The sequence below is a fragment of the Piliocolobus tephrosceles genome, chromosome 6 (genome assembly GCF_002776525.5).
Source record: "Piliocolobus tephrosceles isolate RC106 chromosome 6, ASM277652v3, whole genome shotgun sequence".
In the NCBI taxonomy this organism is placed as follows: Eukaryota; Metazoa; Chordata; class Mammalia; order Primates; family Cercopithecidae; genus Piliocolobus; species Piliocolobus tephrosceles.
The window spans coordinates 101639462-101667290 of NC_045439.1; the positions used below are offsets into that span (position 1 = coordinate 101639462).

A 27829-nucleotide genomic window follows, 5' to 3' on the forward strand; every position below is an offset into this window, starting at 1 on the left:
GAGTCTCCAGCCCCAAAGATTTTATCCAGTAGGACACTTACACTTTGTAAAAGCTCCAGAAGTGACTCCGATATGCACCCTAAGCTAAGATGTCTCACGACCAAGAAACTCTGCAACCTGTTAATTTCTATAACAGTGTGCTGATTTGGTTGATCTAAATATGATGACTGTGTATACCTCCTTTCTTTCTTTTTTTTTTTTTTTTTTTTTTTTTTGAGACGGAGTTTCACTCTTGTTGCCCAGGCTGGAATGCAATGGCCTGTTCTCAGCTCACTGCAACCTCCTCCTTCCAGGTTCAAGCAATTCTCCTGCCTCAGCCTCCTGAGTAGCTGGGATTACAGGCACACTCCACCACGCCACCATGCCTGGCTACGTTTTTGTATTTTTAGTAGAGATGGAGTTTCACCGTATTGGCCAGGCTGGTTTCAAACTCCTGACCTCAGATGATCCACCTTCCCCGGCCTCCCAAAGTGCTGGAATTACAGGTGTGAGCCACCATGCCCGGCCTCTATACCTCCTTTCTACAACACTCTGTTATCTTTCACTAAGGTTTGATTCAGTGCAGAGCTAAGTATGACTTCTGAAGAAACAAAAAAGAAAAAAAAAAGGGACACATAAGCCAGGAAATATCAACTCTGAGCTGGGTGAGTTAGGTACCAGTTTATAAAACCTTTTTACAGTTAAGGAACCAAACAACAACAACAACAACAACAAAACAACAAAAAAAATCAATCAATGCTGTGTGGAAACCTGTGAAATAAAATAATAAAAGATAAAAATAAAAATAAAAAAGAACTCATTACCAAATGAAAACAGACCCCAAGAAAGGATTTAATGCCCAGGTCTGGCTCATCAAAACATAATCTAGTATTTGCCACCAGGGCTGTAACCCAGCAATCTTAAATTTAAAAAGCAATTAGAGTATTTCACAGGTGCACAAATTGTCATGTCCCAATGGACAACAAACATTTCAGGGTAAAAACTGACCACCTCAAAACATCTAAAAACTGTCTTTTTTATTTCCTCACAAAAAAGTAGTAGCCTCCTTTTAAGCACAGGACATACATTCAAAAACGCCCAGTAGATGTCTGAAATGGCAGATATTATTGAACCATACATACACTAGGTTTTTTTCTTTACATACGTACCTATAATAAAATTTAATTTATAAATTAGACACAGTAGTAAGAGCAGGTGTGAGGAGTAAGACACAGGTTGTGAGCATGGTGGCTCACACCGTAATCCCAGCACTTTGGGAGGCTGAGGCAGGGGAATCACTTGAGCCCAGGAGTTTCAGACCAGTCTGGACAACTAGCAAGATCCCAACTGTATAAAAAATTTAAAAATTAGCCCGACGTGGTGATATATGCCTGCAGCCCCTGCTACTTGGAAGGCTGAGGCAGGAAGATCACTTGAGCCCAGGAGTTTGAGGCTGCAGTGAGCTGTGATCGTACTACTACACTCCAGCCTAGGCAACAGAGGGAGACACTGTCTGTTAAAAAAAAAAACAAAAACAAAAACTAAAACTATAAAAACAAATTATAACAATGTGTTGTAATGAAAGTTGTGTCAATATGGTGTCTTTTTCTTTCTCTCTATCAAAACACTGTTCTGTACTCACCCTCTTTGTGATGATGTGAGACGATAAAATGCCTACGTGATGAGATGAAATGGGGTGAATAGTGTTTAAAACTTAGTGATTTATTTATCTCTGGAATTTTCCATTTAATATTGTCACATGTTGGTTGACTGAGGGTAACTGAAATCACAGACAGCAAAAACAAGGATAAGTGGGGGACTACAGTACCTCAGTCCTCATTCTTCTCTTAACTGTTCTGGCTACTTCAGCTAATCCCTTCAAAAGGCTAAAGTCTGTACCTTACAAGGATTAGCAGAGAGAGGAAAGAAACTTCCTATACAAAAACAATCATGTTATCTTCATTTCAATCCTTAGGAAAATAATTCAGAAGAAGCTGGTTATATTCAAAGAAACTGACCTTAATGGAGAATAAACAAAGGCCATGGTTCTCAACCTGAGATCAGCCCTCTGCCAAAAGAAGTCCAACAAACACTTCCAAACTGACCAAACAACAAAACCCCAAACTTCAATGCCTCTAAATGCTCTGCATCAATCTCTCCCTCAAGCCTTCTTGGAAATCAGTAGGAGTTGGAATATTAGCTATCATAAATTCATTATTTTCCAAAGCCTTCAGAGGATTAATTCTTCAAAGTCTCTAAGGATATCCTTTCTCCTCAATTTCACAATGATCTCGCACCTCAAAGCTAAGAACAGTAACATTAGCAACAACTAACATTTATTGGTTACTTACTATAATGCTAGGCACTGTGCTGTGTGCTTAACATCTTTTTATCTCATTTAATCTTCACAATAACCCTATGAAGTCAGTACTATTATTTACTTCCTCCATTGAGATGAGAAAAGTGGGTCTTTTTTTAATATCTTTTCTGCTCTTCTGCTCTGAAAGTCCCAAACCCTTAGATATTCATTCCAATTTTAGGTTCCTGTCAGTTTATCCACAAAGAGTTAAAGATATATACGGATATCACTCAAAGAAGAGAAAAAAACCATACCTACTGCCCAGTGTTACATTTTACCCTTTCAAGTTTTTGGAAATTTCAATTTCACTATTAAGAGGGACGGGTGCTCTACAATAGTAGATATCAAACTTTAGTGTGTATAACAATCAACAGGACCGCTAATGTTAAAATGCAAGTTGTTGGGTCTCAGCTGGGCACAGTGGCTCACGCCTGTAACCCCAACACTTTGGGAGGCCAAGGCAGGAGGATCGCTTGAGGTTAGGAGTTCAAGACCAGCGTGGACAACATAGTGAGACCCCGTCTCTAAAAAAATTTTTAAATTAGCTGGGTGTGATGGCACACACTTGTAGTCCCAGCTACTGGGAAGGTAGGAAGTGAGGTAGGAGAATCACTTGAGCATGGGAGGTTGAGGATGCAGTGCGCCTTGATTGTGCCATTGTATTCCAGCCTGGGCAACAAAGTAAGACCCTGTTTCAAAAGAAAAAAAAAATTTGCTGGGTCTCAAGTCTAGAGCGTCTAACTTTAGGACCTGGGAAGAGGTCTGAGATCCAAATTTTTATCAAATTTTCAGATGCTGCTGATACAGGGCCCACTGATTTATATGAAGGGAAAAGGAATCCCCTCTCATCTTAGCTATCACCTCATGTGAAGACACTTCTCTACAGAGTACTTTCAACAAGACAGACACTTAGGGTTTAAAACACCTCCAGGGCCTGAAAGCTTAAAGATTTCTTTCTTTTTCTTCCCCACTTCACACCAAGGGTTCAATGGCACCACTAACATGAAGGTACATGAAATCCAGAAAAAGGAAAATTAAGGACAGAATGTTTGTAAACTTTGCTAAGAACTTCTTACCGCTCACATTTTACTTCAGCCTGAAGTCTTTCCTTTCGGCCTCCTTGAGCAACAGATGCCAAAAGAAAAGTAGATTCCTTTGTAATACCAACCCCCAAAACAAGGATAGGCTCTCAAAATATAACAGAGCTTTGCCCTATGAACAGAAAATCTCAAAATGCTCCAAATTCCTCCTTAGTTCACCTTAGCTATCACAAAAGTCTCTCTTTTATCACACTATCCTTCATCTCAAAAGAGCCATTGCTCTTACCCAGGACTGACTCAAAGTCTACACTTTCTTAGGCAGCTTAAATATTGATTATGTCAATGTCATCTAGGATGAATGACTTTAGGGAATAGGATTTGTTAAAAATGTCTCCTTGGTCAGCCAGGAAAGGTTCTTCTGTGGGTGCTCTGAACCATGACTAAACTGTACTGAGAGAAATATATTTTAAAATATTAATATGGTCTGGCACCTTCCTGATGCTAATGGTTCCAGGCCCACCCCAGTGGCACAACTGGGAAATTAACTGAAGAGAAAAGCCATCTTCCCTCTGCTCTCTACTTTCAGATGCTCCTCCTCCACAGCTTTGCCATGCACAGACTCATTCTATACATATTACACAGAGATAGGACATGTTCATACACACAAATAACTCTCCACAGGAACTGAAAATCAAAGCCTAACCCCATGGTTTTTAAGTGAGCAAGTCCAATTTCCTTCTTTGTAGCTCTTGACACATGCTGGCTGGGAGCCGTCTGGATTTTTTCTGCCTTGTTCCTGCACCAGAAGGCTCTGCACTGCAGGTCAGGGGATGATAAGGAAATGAACAGTGTAATTTCCAAGGCCTCTGAACACAGCCCTGTCAGCAGCTCTGGAGGCGGGTTACTCAAGCATGGCTTGAAGAGTGAAAACCACAGAGAGAGGGCTCAGACAGCCAGCAGTGGCAGGATCTCAGCTGTGTATGTTACTGCCACCTCCAGCCTGAAAGCCCAAGCCCTGCTGCCTCCCTGGATGAGCTCTGCTGGTAAAAGCTCTTATACCCAAATGGCAAAAATACAAGTTCACACTGGGGGAGGAAGATTAAGGGCTAAGACTTAGATTTCGTTCCACGCACTCTTGTGTAGAAACAAAAACACTTAGTGCTACTCCTGTGTCCATGAGATTGCATATGCTGGCAAAACTACAGTAACATCCATCCAACATACCCAAACCCACACCAGGGATATGGCCAGAAAGGAAGCTCGATTCATATTGAAGTCTGAAATTCAACATATGAAGTCTGAAATTCAACAGGCCACTTCAATATGCCCTAAGCTAATTTTTGGTCTTCCCCCCACCTCCAACTATAAATATCAGGGGCTTTAGAACACCTCACCACCATGAAAATTTCCCGGCCTGGATTTTGAACTTCTTCAGATCATAGTGCTAAAAATCTTAGCTAACATGTTTATCTGTTCATACTGGGATTCCTGTAAAGTGGAATGTTATGTATTTCAGTACATTATTGCCTAAAACAGACTAAAACCACTTTCCACTCAAACTGTATTTTTCTTTTTTCTAATATTTATTGAATGCTTCCCAAGTGCCAGGCACTAAGTGTCTTATATGAATTAGCTAACTTAATCTAAAGACGAACTTAGTAAGGTCGGGTGTGGCGGCTCACGCCTGTAATCTCAGCACTTTGGGAGGCCAAGGTGGGTGGATCACTTGAGCCCAGGAGCTCGAGACCAGCCTGGCCAACAAAGTGAAACTCTGTCTCTACTAAAAATACAAAAATTAGCCAGGCGTGGTGGTGCATGCCTGTAATCCCAGCTACTCTGGGAGGCTAAGGCAGAGGTTGCAATGAGCAGAGATTGCACCACTGCACTCCAGCCTGGGCAGCAGAGTGAGACTCCTCATAAATAGATAAATAAATACAAACTTATGTAGGTGCTGTTTCTCTCATTTTGCAGATAAGAAAACTGAGGAAGAACAATTAAGAAACTTGGTCAAGATCACTCAGTAAGTAAGTGCAAAGGTAGGATACAAAGCCAGGTAGTCTGGCTCCAGAGTTCACACTTTTTAAAAAATTTATTATTTTTTTGAGATGAAGTCTCACTCTGTTGCCCAGGCTGGAGTGCACTAGTGTGATCACAGCTCACTACTGCAAACTCAACCTCCCAGGCTCAAGCCAGGACGCCTGGCTAGAGTTTATGCTCTTAGTCACTAAATTATACATAAGAGTTGATGTGAAAATCAAGTTTAGAAGGCTGGTGTTTTAAATGAGAAGTGGCCCCCAATACCTATCTTGAAAGAAAAATTCACAAAAGGTTCTCAAACTTTGATGTATATAGCAATTATCTGGAGAGACTTCTGGAAGTACAGATTTCTGGGCCCTTACCCCAAAAACTTATTTAGCAGATCTGGGGTACGGTCCAAGAATATGCGTTTTTGATACTCTGGTGATGTACATGGTTTTATGGGACACCCTTTTAGGAACTCTGCTCTAGATGGTAAACTGTAAGCCCCTCAAAAAGCAGAGACTATTTCTGTTTTATTCACCAGTGTATGCCTAACACCAAGTAGAAAATCTAGTATCTAAAATGCATCCAATTAATGTACTGACTGAACGAAAAGTGATAACAATTATCCAACAGTATATCTTCTCTACAAAATACTTAGTAATATCCACGATACATTTGAAGGTCTGCCTATTAGTGATGTGTCCAAGGAAGAAGCACTAAAACAGGGTTTTTTTCTTATCTGCAATTGCCAAGTAAAGAAAGAACTATTCCTCAATTATTACAATGAAAATTTGGCTGAATGAAATATTCCAGAACACACACACATATATCATAAGTAGTCAAGCTCAAAGTAGCAGTTTTAAAGTAACTTTTCTTCTTTATAAATAACAGGATAGGTTCAGTGCCAGCTGTAATGGTTATTCTTTGCAAACATCATTCATTACCTTACCTAAAATCCTAAACTCAAAGATCCTTTGTTTATTGAGTGTCTACAGTGTTAACGTCACTGTGAAAAACAAGTGAAAGCAGTTTTGGGGTAAAAGCAATTTTGGAGTATGTAAGCATTTTCATCTAATGTTTCAAGGTAGTCTTTACATTGGAAAAATGGCTGGGTGTGGTGGCACACACCTGTAGTCCCAGCTACTCGCGAGGCCAAGGCAGAAGTGCATAAGCCCAGGAGTTCAAGATCAGCATAGGCAACATAGCGAGACCCTGCCTTAAAAATAAGCAAATAGGCTGGGCGTGGTGGCTCATGCCTGTTATCTCTGCACTTTGGGAGGCCGAAGCAGGTGGATCACTTGAAGTCAGGAGTTTGAGACCAGCCTGGCCAACATGGTGAAACCCTATCCCTACTAAAAAAAAAAAAAAAATTAGCCAGACATGGTGGTGCGCACTTGTAATCCCAGCTACTCGGTGACCTAAGGCAGGAGAATCGCTGGAACTCAGAGGCAGAGGCTGCAATGAGCCGAGATTGTGCCACTGCACTCCAGCTTAGGTGACAGAGTGAGTCTCCATCTCAAAAATAATAATACTAGGAAAATAACAAATAAAGTGGGAAAATGGAGAATCACAACATGCCATAAGAATTTGGTGTCTGCAAACCTGGCTTTGCCAGTGACTACCTGTGAGATGCTGGGCAAGTCACAAGACCTCACTGGTCTTAGTTTCTTCTATAAAATGAGGAAATTGGACAAGATAATCTTTCTCTGGGACCACCTTGAATTACAACACCTAGAAGGAAAACAGTTTCTGAATGAAAAAATAAATTAAGCTTGTAGTTACAGAATGCAACTCTGTCCGACATAAATATCAACTTCTTGTTAATGTTTTCCATGAAGGAAAATGCTTGAGGGCATTTGGTTTCAGGAAGCAAAGTTGACTGCTATGCCATCAATAGCTGAGAAATAACAGCTAGTGGAAGAAGGCGTTAAGAAAGCCTTGGATCAGAAGGAATAAAAGAGACCTGACCTTGGTTGGGCAATGAGGGACTGCAATACAAGAGAACTGAGCTAGAAGGCACAAATTAGGGCAGGAATACAAAACCAACGGCAAAGGAAGATGCTCTTAAGAACACAGGATATGACAGCACGCATGATCAGAAGTTGAAAGAGCAAAGAGCACATTTTATGGTTTTCTTTGTATCCTAAACTAATGGGGGAAGTGGTAAATATATGCGGCATTCTGAAAGCAGCAGAAGCTGACATTCAAACACGGGAAAAGCAAAGTGCAGTGTTCCTACCTTGCAAGATCAAAAGCAGCAGCTAAAGACATGTGAGGGGGAGTTTCTGATTGGAAACTTCTAGATCCTTTCTTTAACTACTAGAGCCTACTTGGCTATTTTATATGATTCGGGGGAAAAGAAGGAGTCTCACCTTAAACTCCTGGTCATAAGCCCTGACAAAGTTAGCACAGATAGATCGTTGCCATCTGTGGTTTGTAAATTCCTTTTTTCTTTCCTGTCAAGAGTGGCGACATAAGCACTAAGCTCAGGACACTGAGACAGGCGCCTGCCCTCCTCCCTACCTCCCCTTCCATCCCTAACTTAACAACCCATCAATCAAACCAAAGGCAAAGGAACAGGCAGGAGCCAGAAGGCTCTGTCTTGTTTATTCCTCAACATTCCCTCCCCCATCTCTTCAGCTGGCAGGAAGTATGAGGCAAAAGTGTTCAATAACAATTCAGAGCAGCAGCAGTTGCTAAGAGCCATCTCTGGTCTCTCCTAGAACTCTGGGAAATAGCACAGAGAGAGCCCTGTCAGAGGAAGGTATGATGAGCAAAAGTGGGATCCCATGAAGGGAAATCCACATCCTCATCTGATAGAAAATTTCCTAGGCCATAGCCTGAGATATCTACCTTCACAAGAGAGAAGAGCATGAGATAGATAATTTTTCTCTCTCTCTTTCTCTCTTTTTTTCTCTCTGGCTCTATTGCCTAGGCTGGAGTCCAGTGGTGTCACCTCAGCTCAATGCATCCTCTACCTCCCAGGCTCAAGCTATCCTTCCACCTCAGCCTCCCCAGTAGCTGGGACTGCGGGTGCACACCACCCATGCCTGGCTAATTTTTGTAGTTTTTGTAGAGATGGGGTTTCACCATGTTGCCTAGGCTGGTCTCAAACTCCTGAGCTTAAGCAATCTGCCCATCTTGGCCTCCCAAAGTGCTGGGATTACGGGCATGAGTCACCAGGCCCAGCCAGTAATTTCAATATTCAAATCTTCCTCATTGGCTAGTAGTCAACATTGCTACTCTGCACCACAGACTTCAGTCAAGAAACTTCCCAAATTTTATGAGTTCTTCCTCTTCATGACAGCTCCCAGTTTAGAAGATGCAATTTCTAGATTATATCAAAACATCTGTTTAGCTATTTTTGTTCTATTGGTTGTCCCTACATAGAAACGTCCCAAACCACAGGCAAGCCCATTTCTCAGAGAGAAGATTTTAAAGAAGTTTTCAAAGACTTTGCTTATAAATTATAGTACTAATCATCGAATACTCACTGAGCACCTATTATGCCCCAAACCGAGAGATTCTTGCTTCTCAAAAGCTGCTCCTCTGCATGGTTCCTAACTTTCTTTCCTTTAACTTGCCTCTTCTGCTGCTCTCAGTCCAGAAATGTTCTCTCCCTGCACAGCATGTTTTAATCTCCTAGCAACTTCCAAACATTTATTTCAATAATTATTTATTTCAATAGCCAAAGGTAATATGGAAAGGCACCCCCAGAACTAGACTGTCCAAAAGGGTTGAGGGAACAGGGGAAGGAATGGAGAAAGCAGGTTCTTGCTTATGGTTACATGAAACTGTATAGCAAATTTTCTGCTTCTAATAGTAATTGCCAGCAATTTTCTCTTTCAAAAACTGAAGTGCAGTCTCTTTCCCTTTTCTTTCTCATTCTGCTGTCCCATTCTCACAGTCTCCCTGGGAGGCAAAGCTTGTATGACAAAGCAGCATTATTAAGGAACAAAATTCCCTGGCACCAAGATGTATTCTTAGCTGAATATACTGCATCTTTTAGCTCAATTATAATCTGAAGGGCAGCCACCCAATCAGTCCCTGCACCTATATGTGAGAAAATGGGTTCCATTTGCTTCTCTGTTAGAGACAATCATGGACATTTACACTTAAATCCAATACAAAGCTAAGCAATATTAATCCTTTCATCCACAGACTACTACAGGGCTTAGAAGGTTGCAACATGAGTCAAGTACTCTAAAATTTAGACAGGAGAATGAAGGTCATCCTCAGAAGTACTTTTTAGTACAGGAAGAATAATGATTATGAATATGGATATATGGCAAGAGTTTCTTGAAGCCAGATGTAGGGAACAGTCTAATGGGCCTGGAACAGAAGCAACAACTGCTAGTACTCCTAAGCCTCTTTAAAACAGTATTATCCATCTGTACCCGAGAGAAAATAGCAAATCACAGCCAGCACAGGATGAGCCAAGCTAGTAACCAGCTGGAACTTAACTCTGCTGAAGTGGACTATAGCATCTGCCACCTAAACACAGGCAGCCTCTCTGGCAGCTGCCACTGGTAAAAGGGAATGAGCCACTGTATTATTAGTGGAAGAAACTCACAGCCCTGTTACCAGAGCGGCCCAGATGTTGCTAAGAGCTACAGATGTGCCAGAGGCAAAGACCAAAATACCAATAGCAAAGAAAGCATGAGCTACCACTGGAATCCAGGCACCACCACCCAAACATACACATCCAGCCTTTATTTATTAACACTTACATATGGAAATAGGTATTCCCTGCTGCAGCTGATGTAATTACAGAGAAATCAATTTATACTGCATCTGCTGGGATCAGCTGAAAGCACAGGGTGAGCAGAGCACAGAGCAGAAAATCAAGAGCCAATGAACAGCTCACCACAAGGCCACTGTTTTGCAGGAAATTACAAGCTGCTGAACTTTAAAGCTGCCTGAGCTGACCTGAGACTCACACCTATTCTCCTCCAGCCCTGCAAGTTCCATTTCCTGAAGCATGAACTAAGATCATCTTCCCAGAGGAGGGACCAGTTCTAACCCCCCCTGGGGCTGCAGGCACCTGTCCTTTCAAGTCAAGCAGAAGGCAAGGTATCATTACACTGTTTGGCAGCTATTAAACCACCAGGAGACTTTGATTCCTAATAGTTGTGGGAGATAGCTGGCACAAAGCTACACCTTTAGTGGCCAAAGAATCTCTTTCTAGGCCAAACTGTCACAGCCGCAACAGTAACTCATAAGATCTAAGTACCTCAAAGTACAATGAGTACCTCTTGCCCCAAAAATGTGCCCCTTTGCTCTTTGGTAGCCAGCAATAGAACACTTGGTAGATATGCCATGAAATTTAACCCTTTGTTCTACCAGAGACCCAACAGCACCATTTATCCCATCGAGAACCGTACTCAATCTGTATTATGACCAAAGGCATATTGTTTATCAACTATTATGAGTCTGATGATGAAATGCCAGTCAAGCTGGGAACCAAATAAAGGTTTGATGCCAATCTCTACCAACAAGCGTCTGAGTTGGGCAAAGACAAGGTGGGAAGGTCTCAACTCAGACTACAGAAAGTTCATTCTACAAAGTAGCTGCCCCCAACAACAAATATCCTGTTCCAAAATGTCCAGGCCTGCTGTAAATGAGTCTGTAGGGGAATCCTCTAATTTGGAACAAAACCACATTATCATTACCAGCTGCTCTGACCTTGTAATTGGTCATTACCCACACTAATGAGCCTCCCACAGAGTACACATAGTGTTTGGCAGTTAGTCCAGGGCAGTTGTGACTGGCAGTCAGTGGGCAGCCATATCCGGCCACCTCTTACCTTTTCAGACTTGACTTTCTTTAGCGGGCGACACTCATTCTCCCCTTCCTCTGGCTCCGGTTTAGTTCCCAAAGGATTGAGCGCTGCCCCAGGCTCAATAGCTATACTCCCAAGTGGTTCCACAGCTCCTGTATCCACCCCTGCACTTCCATCATACTGACCACCCCGTCCTCCCAAGGGAACTGGCTGGAGGACCCCAGGATCCTTTTCTGAACAAGTCCCCACTCCTTCGCTTCTCTCCTTCTTGCTCTTAGATGAGCTGTTCTCCTTCTCCTTTTTGGAACCGGCTACACTGCGGGATGCCTTAGCCGCCTTCTCTGAGCCCTTGGGAGCAATAGCAGCAACCAGGCCTCCAGCATTGGCACCATCTCCTGAGCGCCCCTGCACCTCTTTCTTGCTAGCTGCCCCCTCACTTGGAGTAAACAGGGAAGTCCCTGGAGTGGGTTTGCTAGTGTCTTTGCCACTCTTATTCCTTTTGGATTTTGATTTGCCTTCCTTCCCTTGAGGACCTGGCACTGGGGTCACAAACTTGATGTTGTCTGGTAGTGTGGCCACAGCATTGGGAGCCGGTATCCCCACCTCCTTTGAGCCTGACATTTCCAGTTTCTGCTGGTCCTTTTCCAGATCGGCGTCCAGGTCAATGATGAGATTCCCTACTCCAATGTCCCATTCATCCCCACTGTCGTATGTCTCAACCGGGTTTGCATCCACTCCTTTCCCTCCGGAGGCTCCACTGCTCAAGGACATCTTAGAGTCAACGTCCCACCTCAAGATTCAAGGCTCTTCCTTGCCCCCAGCTTTCCTATTTTCAGCTTCAGCTATGTTCTCAGACCTGCCACATTGGTCAGTACATGCCCAGTGGACAACATCATTGCTGGAAAAAGAAAATTTAAAAAGCTGTTAAAGGAAACAATACAGGCAAAAGACGCCGGAAATAAACTCCCACACAAAAAAAGACCCTTCCTATGGGGCTATCATATCATAACAGACAGGACAAACAGGTTCAATTGTATTTCTAACCGTGTTACAATGGACCTAAGGAAAAATCAATTCCCACTCCATCTCCCTAGGGGAAAGTACAGTATTTCCAATTGCCCAGAGATTCCATGGTAAGTCTTAACTAGGAGTCCTCTAGAGTTAATTTCCCATTCCTAAGAGAACTATTTCTACTACCCCTGTCAGCTGGCAATCCTTCCTCAATCAACACAGGTCCTGGCATATCATAGATTCAAGCTCCAGCACAACTTTACTCATGCCCCCATTTCTCCTTGCTTTTTCTTACATTATCAGAGACTCGGGACATGATCTAGCAAAAGCTTTAAAAACTCTCTAACAGGGTCTGTCTCTAGCACAAATAGTATAGATTCTTCCTATTACTGGGAAGGAAAAGTCTTATGGTTAAGAATAAAAGAGAAAAACAAGCAGAACTGGGGAAAATGCAACTTCAGGACAGGGGGCTAAGACTTGAACTAGGGACAATCTCAGAGGGGACTCAACCAATCAGCTTAAGTTCAGAGAAGCTAAATCAGCCTTCTCAAACTCCAAGTTTCAAATTATATCTCAACAGGAGGCCTTTCCCACTAAAATAGGAAGACATGCAAAAAAAAAAAAAAAAAGAAAAGAAAAATGTTTACTCTATGAAAAACTGGACACTACTAAAAATCCTAACACCAGGATGTAGGATAACTCTTCACTTTCTTATGTAATATTGACGGCACTGTTTTGACAAACACCAGGCTCACACCACAGGAAACAGAGATTGGCTACAAAAGGGGGTGGTGGTGATGGGGTATTAAAAAGGCAATTTACAGCCAGGCACCATGGCTCATGCCTGTAATCCCAGCACTGTGGGAGGCAGAGGCAGGTGAATCACCTGAGGTCAGGAGTTCAAGATCAGCCTGGCCAACATGGCAAAACTCCGTCTCTACTAAAAATACAAAAATTAGCCGGATGCGGTGTCAGACACCTGTAATCCCAGCTACTCAGGAGGCTGAGGCAGGAGAATCACTTGAACCTGGGAGGCAGAGGTTGCAGTGAGCTGAGATCAGGCCACTGCACTCCAGCCTGGGTGACAGAGTAAGACTCTGTCTACACTATCTCCTGACTAACGAGACTTGAGGAGTATGCCATCTAGAAAACCTGGCAGTCAACATATACCATCCAGTATTATTTTATGATAAAGTCAAAGAGTTCTGTTCTTGCTTATTCCTCTGTCCACCATCTTTCTGTATCCATTAATTTTTTTTTTTTTTTTTTTTTTTTTTTGAGTCAGAGTCTTGTTCTATTGCCCAGGCTGGAGGGCAGTGGCGTGATCTTGGCTAACTGCAACCTCTGCCTCCCAGGTTCAAGCAATTCTCTTACCTCAGCCTCCCAAGAGGCTGGGATTACAGGCATGCACCACAATGACTGGCTAACTTTTGTATTTTTAGTAGAGACGGGGTTTCGCCACGTTGGCCAGGCTGGTCTCGACCTCCTGACCTCATGTGATCTGCCTGCCTCGACCTTCCAAAGTGTTGGGATTACAGGTGTGAGCCACTGTGTCCAGCCAAAAAGTAATTTTTATAAGATAATTGAGTAGAAAGAACAAGCCAGTGGTGTCACAGTGAATTCTGCAAAGTGGATCTCTAACTTTGTAGAGATCTGTAAATGCTACAGATAGGAGAGAGACAAGACAAATTGTACTTTTTTACCTACTCCCTCAGAGTAATGTCGAAGAACTAGGGTGTAGGGGCAAGAAAAGATGTCACAGTAGGAGAACAAAGGAGAGGAGCCAGGTGAATGCCTTCTAGCAACTGGAATTTAAGAGGAAGAGGTGTGCACATTTATCTGCTGTTTAGTTGTAGATGTGTAAAGAAAATATATCCATTACCCAAGTGGAGATCTTAGTGTTAACAGCAACCAACCACTATTTATTAGTAAATGCCAAGTCTACATAGATCCTACTTTATAAGAGAAGAGCAAAAAGTGGGGGTGGGGGATATGATGTAGAAACTATGAAAAAAGTTACCCACAAGGTAAAGGAAACAATCTCTTATGAAATGATACCTCGAGGCCAGGCATGGTGGCTCAAGCCTGTAATCCCAGCACTTTGGGAGGCCGAGATGGGCGGATCACGAGGTCAGGAGATCAAGACCATCCTGGCTAACACGGTGAAACCCCGTCTCTACTAAAAATACAAAAAACTAGCCGGGCGAAGTGGCGGGCGCCTGTAGTCCCAGCTACTCGGGAGGCTGAGGCAGGAGAATGGCATAAACCCGGGAGGTGGAGCTTGCAGTGAGCTGAGATCCGGCCACTGCACTCCAGCCTGGGCGACAGAGCAAGACTCCGTCTCAAAAAAAAAAAAAAAAAAAAAAAAAGATTCCTCTGTGTGTGGTAGGGTTAGTCTAGACATGCCTAAGGCCTTTTTCAAATTTATAATTCTATTAATATACCTATCAAAAAGTGCTTTCCCTACTAGAAAACTACCCAAAATTTCTGAACAACCAGGATGCAAAGAAAACATATCCCAAGGACTGATCTTTGGTGGTCCTGATGTTCTTTTAGAAAGTCCCTATATTCCTATTTTTGAGAGTGAAGAGTTTTCATAAGTACTACTTTTCAACCAGGTGACTTTTCAGAAATCTAGGTTTCCAAACCCAGCAGGCTTCATAGTAACTTTGGTGGTACATTTCCAAAGATACACTGTAAAATTGCCAAAGATTCTTCAATCAGCCTGGCTGCAGCAGCCAAACCACTTTCCATCTGCTCCCTACAGCATCCCTGGCTTTATGCAGCTAATAATCAACTCTTTGACAGGTCATTGCAGAGATGTTTAACCCCAGGAGGTAGGGTAACCAAAATGCTAGTGGGAAACGAAAAGTACTGACCTCTTGCTTTCACGGCAGAGAAAGTGTGGAATCAGGAGAACCAATATCTTACAGAGACCACAAGGCATTTAACAACTTGCACAAGCTTCTGTGATAATTTTCCTCTCTTTTCTCTCCTTCTGCCTAATTGTACTCCACTTCTTTCTTTAGGACTGCAACTCAACAGCCTCTGGAATCGCTTGTCCACCATGAGTTGTCGGTACTATCTGTGTTTTGTTCCTACACCTGATCGTTAAGAAACTCCTCTCTACATGGACATGTTTAAGGGACCAAGATAGGTCATGACAACCACTTTCCATACCCTGTATTTACCCAAACCATTCCTGCTTAAAAAACGTATCATAACAACATCCATCTCTTTGACTCCCAGCCCACAGGCTTGTACATTTGTAAATTATACATTTCAGGTCATTAATTGCAATTTTAAGGACATATGTCAGAGACCATACCACTCTTCTACCTCAGGAATGAACAAGGCCTCTCCTTCCAGAAGGGTAAGAATGAAAAAGAGTTTTCATGTGACGGTTCTGTCCCAGCTCAGAGAGCAAAAACAGCAACTGGACCCCACTCATATCCAAACATAACAAGAAACACTACATTTCTTTCACCCCAGAGAGATCTCTGTATCCATCCAAGAGGGCTTCAAAGAGCCAATTCCTTTAATTGGTAACTACCCACAGATAATCCAGTATAAGCAGTAAATTGTCTAATACTGTTCTACTGTAAATTTATCTGTCCTCTCCTTTTCTTATGGATTTTGGATCAATCCTCTTATAGGCTTTGGCCTGAGCATGTGACAGTTATATATGAATTATAATCTGCTTGAGACCACACAGGTCACACATAAAATATGGATATTAGGGCTATCTGTCTAGCCAGGTATCCCCCTCCAAAAGCTGCATGCCAAAGTTAAAATGCTATACTCAATTCGAGGAGGGTAGCATGGTGTTGTAAAAAGAACACTGAACTCTGAGTCAGGAGATGTCATTTCTGGACTCAAATTTCCATTGACACTAGCTAAGCTGCTTCATTAAGTATTTTCTCATTATAAGATGGAGGAAGAATCTATCACATTCTAAGCATATCATGAGGATATAAATCTGAAAAATGTAAGACAAGTCAAAACTGGGTATATCACCTCACGACTGTAATCCCAGCACTTTGGGAGGCTGAGGTGAGAGGATCACTTGAGCCCAGGAGGTCTAGACCAGCCTGGGCAACATAGCAAGACCCCATCTCTATTTATTTAAAAAAGAAAAAGAAAAAAGACAACTTGAAAATATATGACCCAACTACTCTTACAAGGTTCTAGTCTGAACTTAGGGGGAACTGTTTCATGGTTCTACCTTTTACAAGGCATCTAAAGTATTAAGAAAAATAACGGAAATGTTAAAATTTTTTTTTTTTTTTTTTTTACAAATTAAATTACAGGTTGTACCAATACCCATTTGAGTTCTATGAAAGGAAATGGCAATCTTTTCTTCTTCCATGAACTCAGTGATTACAGTTTTCCTTTCAGGCTATGCCTACCTTCACATGTGGCTTTTTTTTTTTTGCTTTGAGACAGAGTCTTGCTCTGTCTCCCCAGGCTGGAGTGCAGTAATGTGATCTCGGCTCACTGCAACCTCCGCCTCCCGGCTTCAAGCAATTCTCCTGCCTCAGCTTCCCAAGTAGCTGGGACTACAGGCATGTGCCATGACACTTGGCTAATTTTTTGTACTTTTAGTAGAGATGGGGTTTCGCTATGTTGGCCATGCTGGTCTCGAACTCCTAATCTCAGGTGATCCGCCTGCCTTGGCCTTCTAAAGTGCTACGATTACAGGCGCAAGCCACCCCGCCCGGCTAGATGTGGCTCCTAAAGCCATACACTGTAGTGACTGACAGACTCCATCTTGCTTCAGAAATCTCTCAGGGACAAGGTACCAATCTCAAGATTCATGGTTTTATTTATTTATTTTTGAGATGGAGACTTGCTCTTTCGCCCAGGCTGGAGTGCAACGGCGCGATCTCGGCTCACTGCAACCTCCACCTCCCGGGTTCAAGCGATTCTTCTGCCTCAGCTTCCTGAGTAGCTGGGATTGCAGGGGGCGCCACCACTCTCAGCTAATTTTTTTATTTTTGATAGGGACAAGGTTTCACCATGTTGGCCAGGCTGGCCTCAAACTCCTGACCTAGTGATCTGCCCACCTTGGCCTCCCAAAGTGCTGGGATTACAGGCGTGAGCCACCGCACCCATCAAGACTCATGGTTTTAACATCTGTACTACCTCTTTTGCCAATTGTTCTAACCCACAAAGTTGTTGATTCCACTGACAGGATAGGCCTTCGAATATAAACTGTGTGAGGTTTACAGAATTTGATGTCTCAGGGAACTGTCAATAAACTAATGGGATACAACAAAGTTGCTGAGAAGGTAACCATATTATACCATCTTCCCTGAATTCTAGATGTTGCCCTGAAATCAATTCATACTTAGCCAGCTTCAGTATGGTTAGTACAATGTGTAAACCATCCTCAGTGACTCTCAGCTTACCCAATTATAAAAACAGGCATCTCCCTCTCCACCTGCCACACTTCATGGGAGCTTGCTAATCAAATTAATTTCCACCTAGGGCTCTAACGAGAAACAATCACCTTCCCTTTGGGCCTCTCCCTTAATTTATTACATTAATTACTGTAACAAAGGAACTGTGTCATCTCCTCAAGTACCATAGCTCTCAGCTTATATCTCCAACGGAGATTAGATAAAGAACAGACTAACAGAGCCCATTTGAGAAGACAGATCCAATTCAACAGGGCTTATCTGACCATGTGTCACGTAAGGACAGGAGAGCAAAACAGAAGCATCTCTTAGTCCCTAAGTCTTTATATGCTGCAACTCATCAATAGTTTTATAGTCCTCACAGGCTGCTATTCTCCAAAAAAGATTACAAGGCTTGACCTGTTTCATTTCACATAAGCAACTGACTCTTCCACCAGCACATAGCAATTCAACTAGGTTCAGGTTTAGATCCTTGGTGTTTGTCACTACTGCTCTGTGCCAGCATACATCCCACAATAGGGTAAATGGTATACTGAATTTGTAAATAATTCAGTCCTGAACCTATAGAAATTCATTTGGTGAAAGTGATCCACATAGAAAACCCTTACCAAAGCCTGTGTATAGCTAGGGCAAAAAGCAGAGGCAGATGATCTAAAGTAAACAATTTTTAAAAACTACTGGCCAGCGGCTGGGCACAGCGGCTCATGCCTGTAACCCCAGCACTTTGGGAGGCCAAGGTGGATAGATCACCTGAGGTCAGGAGTTCAAGACCAGCCTGACCAACATGGAGAAACCCTGTCTCTACTAAAAATACAAAAACTAGCCGGGCGTGGTGACGCATGCCTGTAATCCCAGCTACTTGGGAGGCTGAGGCAGGAGAACCGCTTGAACCCAGGAGGCAGAGGTTGCAGTGAGCCGAGATTGTGCCATGGTACTCCAGCCTGAGCAATAAGAGCAAAACTCCATCTCAAAAAAACAAACAAACAAAAAAACTACTGGCCGGGTGCAGTGGCTCATGCCTTTGTACTCCCAGTACTTTGAAAGACTGAGGCGGGAGGATCACTCGAGCCCACGAGTTTGAGACCAGCCTGGGTAACATAATGGGACCCTGTCTCTACAAAAATAAAAATAAAATATTAGCCAGATATGGTGGTGAATGCCTGTAGTCTCAGCTATTTGGTAGGCTGAGACGGGATGATTGGTTGAGCCCAAGAGGTTGAGGCTGCAGTGAGCTGTGATCATGCCACTGCACTCCAGCCTGGGTGACAGTGTGAGATGCTGTCTCAAAATAAACAAGTAATTAAAAATTTAAAAATAAGCTCTGCCATGCCTCTTCCCCTCATAATTGGATGGCTATGTAGCCCTTTAGAAGTTCTTACCCCCAGAACTAAATTTTTTGTGCTAAGAAGGTGACTTCAAATTGTTAGAAAAAAAGTAGCTGGGCGTGGTGGCTCATGCCTGTAATTCCAGCACTCTGGAAGGCCGAGGCGGGCAGATCACCTGAGGTCAGGAGTTCGAGACCAGCCTAGCCAACATGAGGAAACTCTGTCTCTACTCAAAATACAAAAATTAGCCATGCATGGTGGCGGGCACCTGTAATCCGAGCTACTTGGGAGGCTGAGGCAGGAGAATTGCTTGAATCCAGGAGGCAGAGGTTGCAGTGAGCTGAGATCATGCCACTGCACTCCAGCCTGGGTGACAGAGCGAGACTCCGTCTCAAAAAACAAACAAATAAACAAAAAAAACAAAAAGTGAATAGTGGAGATGGTAGCATTCAAAACATCTAAAAAACTAGGCTTGTGCCAGGCAAGGTGGCTCAAGCCTGTAATTCCAGCACTTTGGGAGGCCAAGGCGGGTGGATCACGAGGCCAGGAGTTCAAGAATAGCCTGGCCAAGGTGGTGAAACCCCGTCTCTACTGAAAAAAAAAAAAAAATTAGCCGGGCACAGTGGCAGGCGCCTGTAATCCCATCGACTCGGAGGCTGAGGCAGGAGAATCGCTTGAACTTGGAGGGTGGAGGTTGCAGTGAGCCAAGATTGCACCACTGTACCTGAGCAGATTGCATCACTGTAACACTCCCCTGAGCGAGAGAGTGAGACTCCAACTTAAACAAAACAAAAAAGCAACAACAAACTAGGTTTGCACACAGAACTGTTGTGTCGAAGCATGAATTTTCCTTTTTTTTTTTTTGAGATGGAGTCTCGCTCTGTCGCCCAGGCTGGAGTGCAGTGGCCGGACCTCAGCTCACTGCAAGCTCCGCCTGCTGGGTTTACGCCATTCTCCTGCCTCAGCCTCCCGAGTAGCTGGGATTACAGGCGCCCGCCACCTTGCCCGGCTAGTTTTTTTGTATTTTTTTTAGTAGAGACAGGGTTTCACCGTGTTCGCCAGGATGGTCTCGATCTCCTGACCTCGTGATCCGTCCGTCTCGGCCTCCCAAAGTGCTGGGATTACAGGCTTGAGCCACCGCGCCTGGCCCTTTTTTTTTGAGATAGGGCCTCACTCTGCCACCCAGGCAGAAATACAGTGGTGCAAACACAAGCTCACTACAGTCTTGACCTCCTGGGCTCAAGGGATCCTCCTCCTGCTTCAGCCTCCCATGTAGCTGGGACCATAGGCCTGCATCACCACTATACCCGGCTAACTTTTTCTTTCTTTCCTTTTTTTTTGTAGAAACAAGGTCTCTGTTGCCCAGACTGGTCTCAAACTCCTGCATTCAAGAGATCCTCTCACCTTGGCCTCCCAAAGTGTTGGGATTACATCATGCCTAGTTCCTCATCTCTAAACATAGTCAAATTCATAGTCTCGGGGAAAGGAAAAAACATTTAGCATTTTTCAGAACAGACAAGGAATTGCCTTCATTTTTTATATTCTAGACCTTATCTCCCTTTCCAGATCTATTCTACAAGAAGCGCTACAGTAAATCTGAGGGGACAAAGAAAACTTCCCTTATCAAAACATATAAATAAAGCTAGATTAGCCATAACAAAGCGTGGGATCCACATAAATATCCTTAAAGATACCTAATATTACTTCTCCAGCCTTGAGGTATGGTCACAACTGCCACTATTTTGCTTCAAGGATGTCTCATTTGTTTCCTCCATTACACTGCAAGCACCCTGAGGGCAGAGGCTGTCTCTCTTTTGCTGACCATTGAAGAACCAGTGTTTGGTTTACAGTCCACCTTCATAAAGTATTTTGGTCAACAAATGAGTGAATGAACACTGTTTTCCTCAATGAACAGAATCATATCAATGCCCTGCTGGCATTTCTCCTCTCCATTCTTACTTCACCTTGATTTGTCACTAGTTGTAAACTCTCTCAATTAGCAGTCAGCCTTCAGTTCTACTAGATCAGAGTGTAGATTCCTTTCTCCAGGAAAAAGAATTCAGATTCATTAAGAATCTATGGGAAATGTTAAGAAAACAAAGCAGCTTCCATATTTCTTAAAATTCCTAACCATTTCTGAGTATTATCATAGCCTTGCAACAGTCTCATTCATGCACAGTCGCTTCCCAAAAAACGGCTAGTCCACAAACTCCTGAGCGCCCCCAGGTATATATTTAAATGTATAATAAATGTAAAATTTCTATCAGACTTAAACCATTCAAGTATCACACTTAAAACACCTATGAATCGGCCGGACGTGGTGGTTCATGCCTGTAATCCCAGCACTTTGGGAGGCCGAGGCAGGCAGATCACAAGGTCAGGAGTTCGAGACCAGCCTGGCCAGTATGGTGAAACCCCCGTTTCTGCTAAAAATACCAAAAAAAAAAAAAAATAGCCAGGCGTGGTGGTGCTCGCTTGTAGTTCCAGCTACTTGGGAGGCTGAGGCAGAAGAATCGCTTAAACCCAGGAGGCGGAGGTTGCAGTGAGCCGAGATTGTGCCACTGCACTGCAGCCAGGGCGACAGAGTGAGACTCTGTCTCGGAAAAAAAAAAAAAAAAAAAAAAAAATTAAAGCAAAAAACAACAAAAAAGAACACCTCTGAATCAAAGGTGAAAAAAGTAGTCATGAAAAGTGGTCATGCTTGGGGAGAGGGATACCAACTGGGAAGAAACACAAGGGAATCTTGCAGGGTACTGGAAATAAATGTTCTATATCTTGAACTGGATAGTGGTTACATGGCTGTATACATATGGAAAAATTAAGTTGTGCAAAAGATTCGTGCACTTACTGTACTTTATTACATACATATTATACTTTTTTAAAAAGTAAAAGAATAAATACCTACGAACAAGAGGATTGTCTTGCTATAACACAGTCCTGATCCTAAAGCAGTAGCACATGTAAAGGGAATCATGCCATTAATCGTCACAGGTTAGGCTATTTAGAGGGATAACAGGAAGGGAGGGATGAAGGGAGACAGTAAGAAACTAACTTACAGATTACTTGATGTTTGACTATGAGATTTATAGATCTGTTGGAGAGTCTGAAAAAAATTAATCAGAAATACGGATATAACAACAAACCAAAAAAAAAATAAGTAATGATATTAAATCCTGGGGGGGGAAAGTTGCACCAAAAATGTAATAGTAGTGTATCAGATGGCTCAATAATAAACACTATTTACTCAGCACAATAATGAATATCGACCTAACCAAAAACTGTGACACAACTATATTGGGATGATTTGATAAGAACAGAAGAGCAGTAAGAGAACACATTATTATTTAGAAAAATGGGAGTAAAGGTCAGGCATGGTGGCTCACACCTGTAATGCCAGCACTTTGGGAGGCCAAGGCAGACAGATTACTTCAGGTCATCTTGGCCAACATGGCAAAACCTGCCTCTACTAAAAATACAAAAAATTAACATCACATGGTGGCACATGCATATAGTCCCAGCTACTCAGGAGGCTGAGGCATGAGAATCGCTTGAACCTGGGAGGTAGAGGCTACACTGACCTGAGATCATGCCACTGCACCCTGGGCTGGGTGACACAGTGAGACTGTGTCTCGAAAAAAAAAAAGCTGCCCCACTATTTGACTTTTAATACAAAGTTCATAGGAAAACAAAAATAATTTATCTTCTATTTGGATAGATAAAATTTTTTTTTTTTTTGAGACAGAGTCTCACTCTGTCACCCAGGCTGGAGTGCAGTGGTGTGATCTCAGCTCACTGAAACCTCCACCTCCTGGGTTCAAGTGATTCTCCTACCTCAGTCTCCTGAATAGCTGGGACTACAGGTGCATGCCACCACACCCGGCTAATTTTTGTATTTTTAGTAGAGACGGGGTTTCGCTATGTTGGGCAGGCTTGTCTAGAACTCCTAACCTCAAGTGATTCGCCCACCTCAGCCTTCCAAAGTGCTGGGATTACAGGTGTGAACCACTGCACCTGGCCGATAAAATAAATTTTAAATAATTTTATGAAAAGTCAAGGATATAATTCCTCAAATACTCCTGGATTCCCTTAACAAGTTATTATAAAATGTATAAAATGTATAAATTATAAAATCCAACAATTTATCAAAAATCTTATTGTGGGAGATGGGAGAAGGGGACAGTAGAAAGGATGTGGGTGTGGCTATAAAAGGACAACATGAGGGACATTTGTGATGATGGAGCTGTTCTGTATCTTGACTGTGGTGGTGAAAACAGTACGACTCTACACATGATTAAGTCTGCACAGAACTGAAAACACATATATACAAAATTGATTATGAGTAAAATGGGGAGGTCTGAACAAGACAGATGCCTTATATCAATGTCAAAATTATGATATTGTACTTTAGCAAGATGTTACCACTGGAGGAAACTAGGTAAATGGTACAAACGATCCCTCTGCATCATGATTACTATTTTTTGAGACAGTCTTGCTCTTTTGCGGGGCTGGAGTAGAGTGGCGCTATCATGGCTCACTACAGTTTCTACCTCCTGGGCTCAAGCAATCCTCTCAGCTTCCAGAATAGCTGGGACTACAGGGGTGCATGACCATGCCTAGTGAATTAAAAAAAATTTTTTTTTTTGTAGAGACACGGTCTCACTATGTTACCCAGGCTTGTCATGAACTTTTGGACTTAAGTGATCCTCTCACCTCAACCTCCCAAAGTGTTGGGGTTACAGGCATGAGCCACTGCACCCGGTCCCACTGCATTATTCTTACAACTGCATAAGACTCTATAATTATCTCAAAATAAAAAGTGTAATTAAAAAAACATGCACTTTGTTAATCTTCCATTTTTAAATTTCTGCCACCGTTAAACATATTTTATTTATTTACTATTTATAAGAGTAGCCCAATCATTAAGCTAAAATCACTTCTAACTTGAGTGTTCTATATCTAATACAGGATCCTGAGAACTATATGTTCTTTTCATCACTTGACAGGGTTTGATAATATTCCCTTTGTCTTTAAAAGCGGAAAAAAAATTTTTTTCCACATATTCATTAAAGGCTTCACCTTCTTTGGTCATCAGCTGTGTATGGTAAATACTTCTTCAGGGTCAACAGAATACACAGTATCATAAATATAAACAAACCTTGGTTTTACACAGATGGAAGTGTATTTTTATCTTTATATGGTACTGATTCTCTTCCTAATGATGCCTAGGATTTCCCTGGCAGTACACTGAGTTAATTTTTCGAGGAATACCTTACCAAGATTCCTAGTTTCTTTTTACTTTTTTTTTTTTTTTGAGACAGAGTCTCACCCTGTTGTCCAGGCTGGAGTGCAATGGCGCAATCTTAGCTCACTGCAAACTCCACTTCCCGGGCTCAAACCATTCTCCTGCCTCAGCCTCCCAAATAGCTGGGATTACAGGCATCTGCCACCACGCCCAACTAACTTTTGTATTTTTAGTAGAGACAGGGTTTCCCCATGTTGGCCCAGCTGGTCTTGAATTCCTGACCTCGTGATCCGTCCATCTCTACCTCCCAAAGTGCTAGGATTACAGGCATGAGACACCGTGCCTGGCCAAGAATCTTAGTTTATACTGGGGGCTGCAATTGATAGCTAAAAATTACACATCCTAACAAAGTAGTTTAGACTTTCTCCCTCTTTTTAAATGCAAATCTTATCCACACTGAAGCTTCACATCAGTCAAGATATTCCTGAAGCATAATCTCAACAATCTGGGGACCTAACTACCTGGAAGAGTTTAATGTCATAGGAAAATCTCAATATTTCACTTATGTGAAACATTTATTAAAATGTCAAATAAGATGAATGTCACTGAACTCTTCCACATAGAAGTTATCATCAAGATGGTCTTTGGAGGCAATGTCACCAGGACAAAAAAAAAAAAAAAAAGAGAAACTGAAACAGCACCCTCTAATCAAACTTGTTAATATTTGATTAACAAGGAAGCAGCACAGTGCAATGGGGAAAAAAAAAAAACCCCACAAAACCAAGTAAGCAAGCAGAAAAACTCAATTCTACTCTTCATTCTCCCTAGATGTGTAATAACATTGGGAAGTCACTACAGCTATTTGGGCCTCAGTTATTTCATCTGTAAGAAGTTGAAATAGCCAGGTGTGATGATGTGTGCTTATAGTCCTAACTATTCTGGAGGCTGAGGCAAGAGGATGATTTTTGAGCCCAGGAGTTCAAGGCCAACTCAGATAATACACCTTATATAGTAGAGTGAGTGTAATGCTGTCAGTAGACACTGAAACAGTGCTGGGCATGGTGGCTCACACCTGTAATCTCAGCACTTTGGGAGGCCAAGGTGGAACGGTCATCTGAGCTCAGGAGTTCAAGACCAGCCTGGGCAACATAGCGAGACCCTGTCTATACTAAAATAAGAAATGTAGCCAGGCGTGGTGGTGTGCATCTGTAGTCCCGGCTACTCAGAAGGCTGAGATGGGATGATAACTGGAGCCCAGGAGGCTGATGCAGCAGTGAGCCATGATTCTGCCACTGCACTCCAGCCTGGCCAACAGGTAAGAACTTGCCTCAAGAGAGAAAAAAAAAGAGGCCGGGCATGGTGGCTCACGCCTGTAATCCCAGCACTTTGGGAGGCTGAGGTGGGCGGATCACCTAAGGTTGGGAGTTCAAGACCAGCCTGACCAACATGGAGAAACCCTGTCTCCACTAAAAATACAAAACTAGCCGAGCATAGTGGCACATGCCTGTTATCCCAGCAACTCAGGAGGCTGAGGCAGGAGAATCGCCTGAACCCAGGACCATTGCACTCCAGCCTGGGTGACAAGAGTGAAACTCCTTCTCAGGGAAAAAAAAAGAAAGAAAAAACTGAAACAGAATCCTGTAATCAAACTCGTTAACATTCCTCCAGCAATACGAATATTTACTTTACATAAAAAAGACTATAGCCTTTTATTAGTTGAAGTCAGATTTGTGCATATCTTTCCAAAAAGTTTTCAGAGCTTTTGGAGGTTTTTAGAACTGAAGAAAAGGGACTGTAGACCTAGGGAAGTATTTATTATCAGAAAATCAGTTTGCTAATTCACAACAAAACAATTTTCCATGACTAAAGTTTTTAAGCAGTCTTTGGTCTGACCTTCCTTACCGTATAAGTCTTTTCAAACTAAACAATGTCCACTGATAACAACTGTGTTCACACAAAAGTATTAATGATTTGTCATATGTGACTTTTCCTTATGTAAACTAACCCATTGCCTTGACGCCAACAAATTATATGAATGGCACCAACTCATCTCAATCTTTAATCTACATTTACCAACTTTCTAATATGGTATAGTTTTTAGTCCCTTCACTTTGAACCCTTCTTATGGACAGAACCACATCTGAAATCTACACCAGTTCCTTAGTATAGTGACGACGCCACTTACAACTTAAGGTGATATACTTTCACTAAGCATTCCACAGGTTATCTCTGAATTCTTCCTAAATTCTTGGGTAGATAAATTTAAGCTCATCAAGTTTACTGATTTAATCTAGGCAGCTAGAAAAAAAAAGTGTAGCCGGGCACGGTGGCTCAAGCCTGTAATCCCAGCACTTTGGGAGGCCGAGACGGGCGGATCACGAGGTCAGGAGATTGAGACCATCCTGGCTAACATGGTGAAACCCCGTCTCTACTAAAAAATACAAAAAACTAGCCGGGCGAGGTGGTGGACGCCTGTAGTCCCAGCTACTCAGGAGGCTGAGGCAGGAGAATGGTGTAAACCTGGGAGGCGGAGCTTGCAGTGAGCTGAGATCCGGCCACTGCACTCCAACTCCATCTCCAAAAAAAAAAAGGGGAAGGAAATATTAAATAAATGTTAACATTTCTGGGATAATTCCTGGGACTTCTACATATTTTACTGTACTTTCTAGAGGATTTATTCATGTTCTAATCAGAAAAAACTTTTTAAAAAAGTTAAGCATCTATCATCATTTGTACTAGAAACTTTAATCCGTTGGAAAGAAATAATGGAAATTCTCTAATGTTTTCATCCTCAAATAATGGATCTTTCACACCATGATTAAGTAGTCTTACCAATTCTCTGGGTGCCCTTTTCATTATAACAGATCTTTTTTAAAAACAAAAACAAGGCTGGGCACGGTGGCTCACGCCTGTTATCCCAGCACTTTGGGAGGCCGAGACAGGCGGATCACAAAGTCAGGAGTTCGAGACCAGCCTGACCAACATGGTGAAACCCCATCTCTACTAAAAATATAAAAATTAGCCAGGTGTGGTGGCGTGCGCCTATAATCCCAGCTACTCTGGAGGCTGAGGCAGGAGAATCGCTTGAACCCGGGAGGTGGAGGTTGAAGTGAGCCGAGGTCACACCACTGTACTCCAGCCTGGGCAACAAAGCGAGACTCCATCTCAAAAACAAACAAAAAAAACAAATAAAATATCATACCTAATCACTTGTACAAAGAGGTTTATTGAATCTGTCTTTTATTCACCTAATTTCTAGGTTGTTCCTAATCACTCTGTGGGCTTCTCTGGCCTTGACTGAAAACATTTCTAATATTTTAGAGATGCCTTATTCTTAGAAAGATGCCTTTCTTCGCAGTGGCTCATGCCTGTAAGTCCAGCACTTTGGGAGGCCGAGGCAGGCAGATCACCTGAGGTCGGGAGTTCAAGACCAGCCTGACCAATGTGGAGAAACCCTGTCTCTACCAAAAATACAAAATTAGCCAGGTATGGTGGCACATGCCTGTAATCCCAGCTACTAGGGAGGCTGAGGCAAGAGAATCACTTGAACCTGGGAGGCAGAGGTTGCGGTGAGCCGAGATTGCGCCATTGTACTCCAGCCTGGGCAACATGAGTGAAACTCTGTCTCAAAAAAAAAAAAAAAAAAAAA

The 27829-nt window shown here is 42.6% G+C and overlaps 1 protein-coding gene across 4 annotated transcripts in view; it reads right to left on the bottom strand.

The window, feature by feature from the left end:
• The window catches only part of ZNF609 (zinc finger protein 609), a 240215-nt gene that overhangs the window by 189867 nt on the left and 22519 nt on the right, over positions 1-27829 (bottom strand). For 3 of the 4 annotated variants that reach the window (XM_023185282.3, XM_023185284.3, XM_023185283.3), the window contains exon 2: positions 11207-12080. In XM_023185282.3, the coding sequence (XP_023041050.2) occupies positions 11207-11953 (747 nt within the window). In that variant the 5' untranslated portion in view covers positions 11954-12080. Of the gene's footprint in view, positions 1-10130; positions 10202-11206; positions 12081-27829 lie in introns of those variants that run through there. The other variant, XM_023185285.3, reaches the window with a different exon arrangement.